The sequence below is a fragment of the Equus quagga genome, chromosome 13 (assembly GCF_021613505.1).
Source record: "Equus quagga isolate Etosha38 chromosome 13, UCLA_HA_Equagga_1.0, whole genome shotgun sequence".
In the NCBI taxonomy this organism is placed as follows: domain Eukaryota; kingdom Metazoa; phylum Chordata; class Mammalia; order Perissodactyla; family Equidae; genus Equus; species Equus quagga.
The window spans coordinates 57,333,590-57,344,952 of NC_060279.1; the positions used below are offsets into that span (position 1 = coordinate 57,333,590).

Here is an 11,363-nt window from a genome sequence, read left to right on the forward strand (position 1 = left end):
CCTATACCCTGGTTCCCTGGTTATGGCATTTCAAATGCTTACAGGTTACTTCCTTACAGAAGATTCCAGCATCCCCCAGAATACCACTTTCCTCTGTACATGCTTGCATAGAACATACGTCTTGACTTTGGAGTACTGATCTCCATCTTACAGTGACATTTATACTTGTGCTTATTTTTTTAACACCTGTGTCCCGCTACCAGCCCATTAGTTCCACAGCAGACAGCATGTTTGCTCAGAGCTGAGAATCCATTGCTAACGGGACACTTAGCAGAGAACAGGTGCTCAATAAATATTTGTGGAATGACTTGATCCATCATCCTTGTGACTCACCATGAAGGCTCTCATGAGGACATCAAGCTGTCCACCTTAAAAAGACCATGCTCATTTTATCACAAGGATTTATCAGAATCACCATGGATTTCTCTCTCTCTCTTATTCTAAGACCAGAACAAATTAGCACATAAGATGAAGGCTCCCATGCACTACCTTATTCTCTGCCAGAACTGCCAGAGGAAGTCAACACTGGATGTCGTGGGTGATGCAGACTGCTCAATATTCAGCTGTTTATGAACAAGCTCTGAACCACCTTGTTCCACAGAGAACTGGAGGTGGGAGTGGAGTCTGTTTGGCTGGAATTTGTTTTTCAGAAAATCAGAAAGAAGATTTCTGGTTTCCTTTGTGCCATGAGCACAACCACTAAGTTTGCAGATGGATAGGAAAATAATGGCATCAACACGCTGCCCAGCTACATGCCAAGGGTAAGAGGGATAGCCTCCCAGAGGGGACTCTGTAGCCTCCTCAGAGAGTTGTTTTAATAAGATAACTTATCCACTATCACTTCCTCTAAGAAAGACTTTTAAAATAAGTGCATAGAAACAATGTTTAAACTACCCGGCTGGTCTATAATATACCAATACGAAAGAGAGAACATGAAAGCAAGGCATCATTGTATGAAATCTTGTTGAATTTATATTACTATCATAAATTCCTCCATTATTTATGTGAATTTTTCATTCATTTATTCATGCAAAATCTTTACTGAGCACTTCCTAAATGCAGGCAGTGGTTTAGGTTCTGTGGGTATATAGCGAAGAACAAAGAGACAAAAATTCTTTTTTTTATGGAACTCGCATTCTAGTAGGAGACAAATCATAAACAAGATAAAGTACAGAGTATGTGAGATAAGGATCATCAGGAAGAAGAAAAAATAAAGTATAGCCTACAGGTATGAAATACTGGAGAAGGGGCAGTTATAGTTTAGGCAGAACGAGACAGGGAAGTCTTCTCTCCAAATATGACTTCAACTTCATTTTCATTCAACAGGAAATCTATGGGCTTATGTTGCTTCTGGCTAAGGGTACCCTCAGTCATCCCACTCCATCCCTGTGATGTTGCATAAACTCTTCTGTCAAGCTGAGGCACGTGACTTCCCACTCCACTCCATTCCACCAGGCTAAGTGACAGTCACCTTTCAAGACACACCAAAATATCACCTCCACCTGAAGCAACCTGTGCTACTTGAAAGGGCCCTTCTTTGGAAACCGAGAGTCTTGTGCTCACCTAGTGATGTAGTTGTTGGTTTGTTTGTCCACCACTCCAACTACACACACACACACATACATACGCACAATCAAGAACACAATTATGACAATTGCTATATGCAGGCACTATACAGACATTATTTTATTTGTTCTTATATACTCTTATTTATCTTATTTGTATAGCCCTTGAAGAGCTTTAATAGCTTTCCCAGGGTTAATACCCAGAAAGTAGAAACCCAATATTCAAACTCCTGGAGAGTGCATCTCTAAGGTTTAGTTCTTTCTGTGCATCCAGCTGCCTTCCAATAGAGCAAACACAGACAGTCGATGATGTAAGGGTATATGTGAAGCTCTGAAGAGCCAATCACTCAAAAACTGGCTCTGCCCTTGAGCTTGAACTCAGTCTGCCAGGCCCGAGGCCCCCACCATGGTGACCCGCAGGAGGGCCTTTTAAAGAGCAGGTATGCTCCTAAGTAACTAATGCTTCTCAGCGAGTTCCTGGGGAGAAGCTCAGCGATGAGGCGATTTAGAGTCGGATCTGGAAGAGCGTGCAGAGAGATAAAACATTGGTAAGCACCGGTGGGCACCCCGAGATGGATCATCCCCACAGTCAGTCTGACTCATAAGCTGAAGCAGTCACCTGAAATGTACTTTTGGCTTCGCTACAACCTAAGATCCTCAAAGGCTAAGCTGTAATAATTCAGGAGGAATTTTCCTTAAGGGGACGCATGTGCGATTGGAAATGTTTACAGAAAAGCTCTTTAGAAAATGAGTTTAACTCTGATTTAACAATTGTTTGGGAACTGGCCATGGTAGGGAACAGGGAAAGAACTAACTCATAAAAACACTCATCAAGGGAGCTGGCCCCATGGCCGAGTGGTTAAGTTCGCACGCTCCGCTGCAGGCGGCCCAGTGTTTCGTTGGTTCGAATCCTGGGCGCGGACATGGCACTGCTCATCAGACCACGCTGAGGCAGCGTCCCACATGCCACAACTAGAAGAACCCACAACGAAGAATACACAACTATGTACTGGGGGGCTTTGGGGAGAAAAAGGAAAAAATAAAATCTTTAAAAAAAAAAAAAACACTCATCAAGACTCAGGGGCATTTGGCCATTTCAAAATCCTAGAGTTTACTAGACACAGTTCTGTCATTCAGAGAAGCATGAATTTCTCCAGTATTACGAAGTCACAAAAGGATGCTGAATGCCTAGCTTTTGCCTTTATCTCTATTACTTCATTTAAAAGATGGAGGTGAAATTAGTCCTCAGATTGTATGAATCCAAAACGAACCCCAATTTAATTACTTTTTCTATTCAGATAAAAATGGACAGTACTCCTGGGCATAGCATGTTTGGTTATTTATGTTATAAAAGACATCATCAGAGTGTTACACCTGCAAAAGGAGTTAACTAATAGAAACAGGGAGAAAGTATCCATCGGTTACATATGTAGGCATGTATATCTAGAAATTTATATGGTATGAAATCACTTGTCTTAGGGCTCATTAAAGAAGTTCTGAATATCAGAAAGCAGGAATTTAAGGACTTTGCATTCTATACTCTATAACTCTTAAGTGCAAATTATAGTTTAAACACATGGTAGCTAGTTACTAAGATGTCATGGGATATGGTGAGTAAATTATGGCCTTGGGAATTCCCAACTTGATTCAAACTCAGATCATTTACTAGCTCTATGATCTTGATTTGCTTTATTAATCCATCTAAGTCTCAGTTTCTGGACTTACAATAAAAGACTATGCTGGTCAAGAAGTCCATATTCAAAACCCACTGGGCCAGATGTGTTTCAGAATTCAGAAGTTTTCACATTTAGAAACATCAAGGTATATCAACTGTATAGTAAGTAATACCCTCAGCAGGGTCTGGACCAGCACCCTGTAATCAAACACATTAAAATTTCTGCTGGGAAATATATGAACAGTCACAGTAATGGGATACATTGTGACTATAAACAGCCTCAAGTCAGTTCTGTGACCTGAGTTTGTATCAAGCACACAAAAAAATCTTTCGGAGATTTTTGTATTTGAGACTTATGAAAAAAGGAGCCTAAATCTGTTTTATGTACATATTATTTGTATACATGTGTATATGTACACACATATATATGCACACACATTTACACAGAGAGAGGAGAAGAGCTATTGTTAGAATCAAATAGGATTGTGCTCATAAAGTGTTTTGTAACAGTGCTTAACACATGATGACACTCAATGTTGGCTGGAATGCCATGAAGGCATGGATCACTATTTTGTTCCTTGATGAGCTCCCATGTGCCTAGAAGAGTGGTTGGCACACAGGAAGGGCTCAATAAAAATTCTTTGAATGATTCATGATATCGCCTCATCCAAGTTTCCTTCGTCTAAGTAGAACTATAAAAATCAGAAAACATAGTCTTTGGGGAGGCTCAATTTGCTTTGCAAGATAGTGAGGTAGAAGGGGGAATGCAAGCAGGAGTTCCCAGTGAAACACAAAGAGTTAACTCAAGTCTTGAAGATCAGTATTTAATTCCCATCCTATTTTTCTTTTAAATCACTGCATTTGGGAAATGAATAATATTGGCATGATTCACTTCTGGATCTGACTTACTTATCAGGAAAATCAGCCATTGGCAGGCTCCTAATTGGAATTCTAACCATGATGATGGTCTGTGTCAAAATTAACAGAGGCTTCTGAACAGTTCTGAGGAAGAAACATGTGTAGTCTTCAATAACCCACAGTGTGATTTTTTAAAGCAGGTAGCACTTATCTACACGGGAACATTTCTATATGCCATTTCTATATGCTTTATATCTGCCATCAACAAAACGAATGTAAATCCAGTCTAACACATGCTCTCTCAAGCATGCATACACACATACACACACACCACTAAATTAAAATTTTGATTCTATACATCTGATTCCCTCTAACAAGGAGTGAACTGGTTTCCTATTGGAAAGTTTACTGAATTGCAGTACAAAGCATTCTTAAGCACCACTCCAAGAATTTCCCTTTCTCCATCCTAGCTTAATCATTTAAACAACAGGCAAACAAATGAAACTAAAAAGGAGAAAAATTTAGCTGCAATTGCAGATATATGGCCTCAAAATAAAATGAAACAGAATAACATGTTAGGAATCGAAATGGTAGAAATTCAAACTGAGAAAATTGCATACCTCTTCCAAGTACATAAACTAGAGAAAAAGTTTGGCCTGCAGATTTCTTATATAAAACGAGAAAGAATAGCCTATTTGTATAGGCATTACCCAAGTGTTACTGTGTCTATGATGGAGTGGAAGAGGTGGAGGAGATGAGCTTTCCCCAGAAAAGAAGGCAGTCTACATTTAAAACTGCGACTGTGGGAGTATCCACATTCTTAAAGAAACCAATAGGTAAACTAACTGGCCTAAAGCACTTACAGCTCAGTGTGGTAACAACTGTGACAGTCTGATGTTTAAGATCTAAAGACCAGGAACAGATCCTGAAATTGAGATCTTGAAAAGGAAGCTTACCCGGCCAACAAGAATCGGTTCAGGTCCAGAAAACTCTTCCAGGACAAACATTTGATTCCAAACCCAGCCTCTTTTGGAGCGGTTCAAAATCCGCTGTTCTTCACTCAGCCTGTTTAGTTCCAAAGGGGATCCACTCATTAAAACTTGAGACTGATTCATCGGAGCCATGTAAATGCAAGGAGGAAGAGTAATCCATAATATTATTAATGGAGTCCAGAGATCCAAGAGCATTTCCGCTAGTCGTTCTGGCATGGTCCCACCAGTTAAGCAAATCACCACGAAAATGAGACAATTATTTTTTTTGCCTCCGGTCTGCAGCCATCCAATTCATCATGCAGTGCGGAGCATTTACTTACAGCTCTGCCACGTGTTTATAGCACAGGAAACAGACATCATCTAAGCAGTTTTTCTAAGACCACGATCTATTGGCTTTCCTTTTCATTGAAATTTCCTGCAAAAACAAGGAGGAAGAAAGATAAAGGTGCACTGCAACAGGTTTTAAAACACAATCACTGCTTTTCAAAAGCAAGTAAATGAACCACAGTAGGCATTTCCCAAACTCTTGGATTAAGAAAGTGGATCTGAAGAATTAGAACAAATAGGCCAATAGGTCCTTTTATTCTTCAAGCTTCATTTAGATTTTAGTATTAATCCACTTAGTATTAATTTTGTTTCTATGGTACTTATCAAAAACTGCTTCAAGTAACAGAAATTGTCTTTTTCCTCCTTCCTTTTTTCCTTCCTTCCTTCCTCCCTCCCTCTCTTCCTTCCTTCATCTTTCTTGCCTTCCTTCTTTCTCTCCATCCCTCCACTGTCTCTTTTCTTAGATTTTTTTCTGTTTGTAATGCAAGTTGGGGCGCATACTAATGCAGCCTTCTCAAACTCTTATAGAGGTTGTAAGTCTCTCTCTTTTTCTTTCTCTCTTTCTTTCTTTCATCTTTCTTTCTGCCTTTCTTTTTTTTTCTCTCTCTCTCTCTCTTCCTTTCTTTCTTTCCTATTTAAAGACAGGTTCTAGTTCACTTTATGCTGAGCTATGTAAAGAAACTAGCCTTTAACGGGTAAAACATTAAAAAAATTTTTTCTTTAATTTACAAATGTGAAGGAAGAGGGAAATTTCCCCAGTTTTTACAGTCTTAGCTGCCACAACCCATCAGAAGGGATCATCCACTTCACGGTGCGGAATGCAATTCTCTGCCAACATGCTAATAATGAGTGAATAAAATTAGAATGCTCCCAGAGAGAAATTCTGTAATGTCCAGCATGTATGCTATAATCAGGGCAGCGTCAGGGCTCCCATTCTAAATGTACAGTTGAACAGGAGATTTAAATTATGAAAAGCTCTTTTGGGAATGAAATATGGTAAAAATACAACTTTCAATTGGGGAGATGCAGAAAGGGCTGGGCCAAAAAAGTCCCCATTACCTGAGGTGTCAAATACATTTTTTGCTTACCTTCAGCATGGCAAAACGTGTTTCCTCCCTCTCAAAAAAATTACTTTTAAAGAAATAATGTTCACTGCAGATTCCAGAAAGAAGCCTTGCTGAATTAGATTAAATGGGAAAATAATTCCTCAGGACACCATCGGGATCAGTTTGGCTCAGGGAATTCATAATGGAGTAGGAAACCTCTCACCTCTGGGTCCCTGGTTCCATTCTGGCTCAGAACAGGAAAGCAAGAAAATCATTAACATTGGCTGGGAGAGTGGGTGGCCTTCGTGAAGCCAGCTGAAAGGGGCAGACCCGGATTCTGCTGCAAATACAGGCAGTATCTGATCTAACGAGATGGCCAGTGGAATCGCCCTGCTTGTCAACTTTTGCCAAGGCTCAGCTCAATCACTAGGACTCCGTGCCTTCAAAGTGGCCCTCTCTGATGAGTGCATAGTGGAACCATTGCAAGCAGCAGCTGTTTTAGGAACTGAAGGGAAGGAAAGCTTTCAAGAGGGAACCAGTTCACAGAAGAGTCAAGAACCATGTCCTTTACTTTCCCTAGCTTTGTAGCACATGCAGGGGAATCAGGCCTTCCTTTAAACTGATTTCCATTAAGACTTTCTCTCATCCCACTGTGAGAGCAGACCTTTGCAGCCTTCAAACTTGAAACAAAACAAAATTCAAAAGGTCTCAATAAGGCATCCCAAGTATTAATATCTTCCTGAATTGCCAATCCACTTATTTACTTAAACCTCATTTATAGCATGCCCATCACATGCCATGCTTTCTCCTAGACATCGGGCCTGGATGATGCTGAAGGAGTATTAACTATGCTGCAGTGTCTGTTGTGGAGGCAGATAAACCTGGGTTTGAATCTCAGCTCACCCCACTGGCTGTCTCTGTAACGATGGGCAAGATACTTAAGTTCCCTGAGCTTCAGTTTTCTCTTCTGCAAAACGGCAGTAACAATACTTCTTACTTTCCAGGAGGTAGGATGATGCAGAAACAAGACTCATGCAAGGTGGCCAGAACATAGGAGGCCCTCACTAAGCTGTGGTTCCTGTGGTTTTCCTGAGCCAGACTCTGAGGGTGGTGTTCACATGGTCCCCGCCCTTGAGAGGCTTTGGTAAAAATGTCAAATGAACGAGCAAAGAATTAAGGTATGTGACCTCTGCTCTAGGAGTAGGGAGGTATGGACACAAAGACACTCAAAAATCTTTCCTAAGGTGGTATGTGGGAGGATGAGCGTGATGCTGGTGCCGGGAGATCTGGACCATATTACATGGAAGGTGAGACTCATTCTAATCACGAAGCCTCAGCTTAAACACTTCTCATGGAAAAGGGACTTATTTTCTCCAAATAAATCCTGCTCCAGGATAGGCCATACCTGAGTGCTCAAAAGCCATGTATGCCATTCCCCATTGACCTGAGTGCTATAGAGGCAGAACCCTGAGATGGTTGTAAAAGTCTCCTCTAACATCAGCCTGCCTGGGGTTTGAATTCTAGTTAAAGAACTACGTTTATCAGTTGTATAACTGGGGGTCAATTAACAACAAAAACTATAATAATAACAATCTAACATTTATTTTGAGGATTAAAAGAGATAATCTTGTTAAAGCAATGAGGAAAAGCTAGAATGTACAGTTATTTTTCAATTGTGCCAAATACTCTGCAAATATACTCCAACATCTGCTCTGTTGTTAATGACTCTGGGATGAGAAAGTTTAATCCCCATTTAAACTCCTAATAGACACTTCCCAGTGCAAGTCACCAAGTGGCACTTAGGATGGAATGCGACATGATCAGTGCCCTACCTGAACTCTCCAGAGCATGTTTGATTTCTCCAAAGCTTTGGAGAATAAAAATATGTGCAATCCCATAGAGAAAGTGTAGGAGACAGACGAGTGCTAGTCCAATCCAGCTGCTCATTTTTCAGAGAAAGGTTGGAGTGACTTGGTCAATGTCCAGCAGTGAGTGGCAGGGCTCTTGCAGAGCTCCAGGAGCAATTAGCCCAACTCTGTAGAAACCCTTCTTTATCCACACCAGTCATTCCCACTATTCCCCCTGTATAAAGCTTCTAGCACCTGAAACACTCACATACCCACGCCTCAAATTTTGCCAAGTTCTTGAGTCACTTGTACTATTACTTTATATTTTACTGAAATAGGCTCACTTCTTAAAATATCTATTTAAAAATCGAAAGCCAATATTATTTGCCACAAAAAGATAAATAGTGGACACTTAGAAAGTGTTTGGATAATATTAAGTCATCAAGAAGAACTATACACACACACACACTATATGTATGTGTATGGTATGTCATCAAGAAAGACTATATACAAATATATGTATACACATATTATATGCATACACACAGACACAAGGATGTATGTATTCATATCTACTCTTCAAAATAACCTTATGATGTAAATATTATTACTTTTTTATCATCATTCCCATTTTAGAGATAAGCAAACTGAAGCACAGAGATGTTGGTATTTTAAATAATGTTTTATTTTCACTTAACTAGATACCGTCAAAGCCTGAGGTCATCTCTCTCTTTGTTAAAAAGGAAGGCTAGCAACAGTTAGAGGCAAGAGTGTGCTGCAAAATATTTAACAAGTGGCTCTCTGGAATAAAAAAGAATCCCTGATTTTGGACTTCCATGATATAAATACCTTCACTGTGACGGATTTTAAGCTTTCACTCTGACCATTAATTAACTCGGGGAGTTTCTGAAACCTCAACAATCAGCTCTGGCAAGCCCATTAAGAGTCACCTCCAGGACACTTGTAGAGGGGTGCTTCTCAAACTTTAACAGGCATAGAAATCACCTGGAAATCTTACTGAAATGCAGATTCTGATCCAGTAAATAGCCTAGGGCCTAGAGCTTTGAGTTTCTAATCATCTCTCTTGTGATGCAGATGATACTGATTTGAAGACCACAGTTTGAAAAGCCTGGGATGCTACAGAAAAAGACCAGCTCCCAACTCAGACATTCTCCTTAAGATGACTTGTAGGATTCAAGGCGGCCATGGGAAAGTCACTTCCTCCTCAGCATCATTTAATGCCATGCCAATGCACCACTTATCATCATTGTGTATACAGGACTACGCACATATATCAGACTTTGGGAAACTCTGCACTGGAGTGTATGGGTAGATGGGATTTTGTATGATGTCACAATATACTTCTCCCACCCCGTATCGACTTTATGCGTGGCACTGGGAAAATCGCCCAGCTAACTGCTATGTTCACATGTACATGCACACGATCAGAAAGTGGCGAAATTCGGCCTTCAGCAAAGTCTACCACTTGGAGAAAAATGGGATTCTACTGTGAAAATTAGAACCAGACTATTTATATGCTTGCACTTCTGCTCTGGGAAGAGCTAATGCTGTCCTCTTTGATGATCAGAAAATAGCTTTATAGGAATTCTTGAGATGCCACCGAATGTTATGTCACTGTCGTCAGCATTAATATACATTGTGAATAGTAACTGCATACGCAAACTGCTTAACTCTATGTGAGGAAGGAGAAATTGAGCAGGGTTGTAAAGCTTGGTTAGAAATCAATTTATTTTTAGATTTTCCAACCACACTATATATGTCTGACCAAGCAATCCACTTTATTATGATGCTGCTGCATTGATTTACACCCAGAGAATGAGATGAAGAGATTTTTACAATCTCTCCGGAATTCTTACAAACAAGAAAGTCTTTAGAATTCCCCCATGAGAAGATATCTTCTCTTGGGTAAGACACTTGCAATCTGACTTTTCATTCATATTTACATTTTGGAGATAGTTCTAATTTCAGCTTGGATCTTACTCTGCTGACCCCAATATTGTTTTAAGGCGAACTCAGCCAATTCTCAGATAGGTTAAATCATTATGCAAAAACATATTGCACCAGCGATTTTGTAAACAACCTAGATTAAAGTTCCAAATGTTGAGCCCCCCACTGATAGGTGAAGTCTAAAATAAAAACAGGCTTTTATAGATACTTCAGGATTTAATCCACCAGATTATTGCGGTTGACAGGAAATTATGCTTTTATTATCCACTGGGCTTAGCGGCCACAATATTTCATGGAAGCAAAAACGACACATAGAACCAGAGAGTTTCTATTAAAAATGTTTCTGACCTTGAATTTAGAGCCATTAGCAGGATGCTTCAAAACAGGTAAATGCACATTGAATTCAAAGTGGTATTTCAGGAATACAGGGCATGCAAGGCAGCGTGTGGCTCAGTGCAATTCACACGGAGCCCTGGAAGACGAGTGAAGAACAAGAAGGGAAGGTGGTCAGATTTTAGAGATGAGCAACACTTGTATATTTCCAAATATAAATCATGCAAGAGAATCACCTTTCCTGAAGCCTTCAGAATTCCCTGACCGGATTCCCTTGGCAGAATAGGATTCTAATGTTTTTGATTTGCACATATACATACACACATATTTATTTGTTTGTTTCTCTCTCCCGTCAGCAGCAACACTTCTGGTCTTCTTTCTTTCCCATCAGACCAGATATTTATCTAGCTGTCTGTCTATCCAAAAGCATATCATTTGCTTATTTAGCCACCAGAATGATACTTGCCAAATCCGCTTTGCTTTGTTATTGACATGCTACTCTTTTTCTACCAGAAGCTTTAGTTTTTTAAAATTCTATAATTACTTGTTACCTTGGCAAAAAATAAATAAATAAATGCCTTCTCCTCCTCCTTTTCCCAGAGGGAGTCAGAACTCTGATCTTCACACGGAAGTTTTTCTATCTGTTAGAGAAATTTCAGAACGGGGCGGGGAGAGGGGAACTATGTCTGTGACAAAGACAAGAAGGTCAAAATAAGGTCTTTTTCTAGTGTTATAGACCCAGATCTTTGTTT

General features: G+C 40.0%; 1 protein-coding gene across 1 annotated transcript in view; it reads right to left on the bottom strand.

Annotated features, from left to right (window-relative positions):
• CDH8 (cadherin 8) overlaps positions 1–5,306 on the bottom strand; it is a 312,610-nt gene extending 307,304 nt beyond the window's left edge. The window contains exon 1 of the mRNA XM_046683356.1: positions 5,055–5,306. Coding sequence (XP_046539312.1) covers positions 5,055–5,306 — 252 coding nt within the window. The remainder of the gene's footprint in view (positions 1–5,054) is intronic.
• Positions 5,307–11,363: the final 6,057 nt, after the last annotated feature.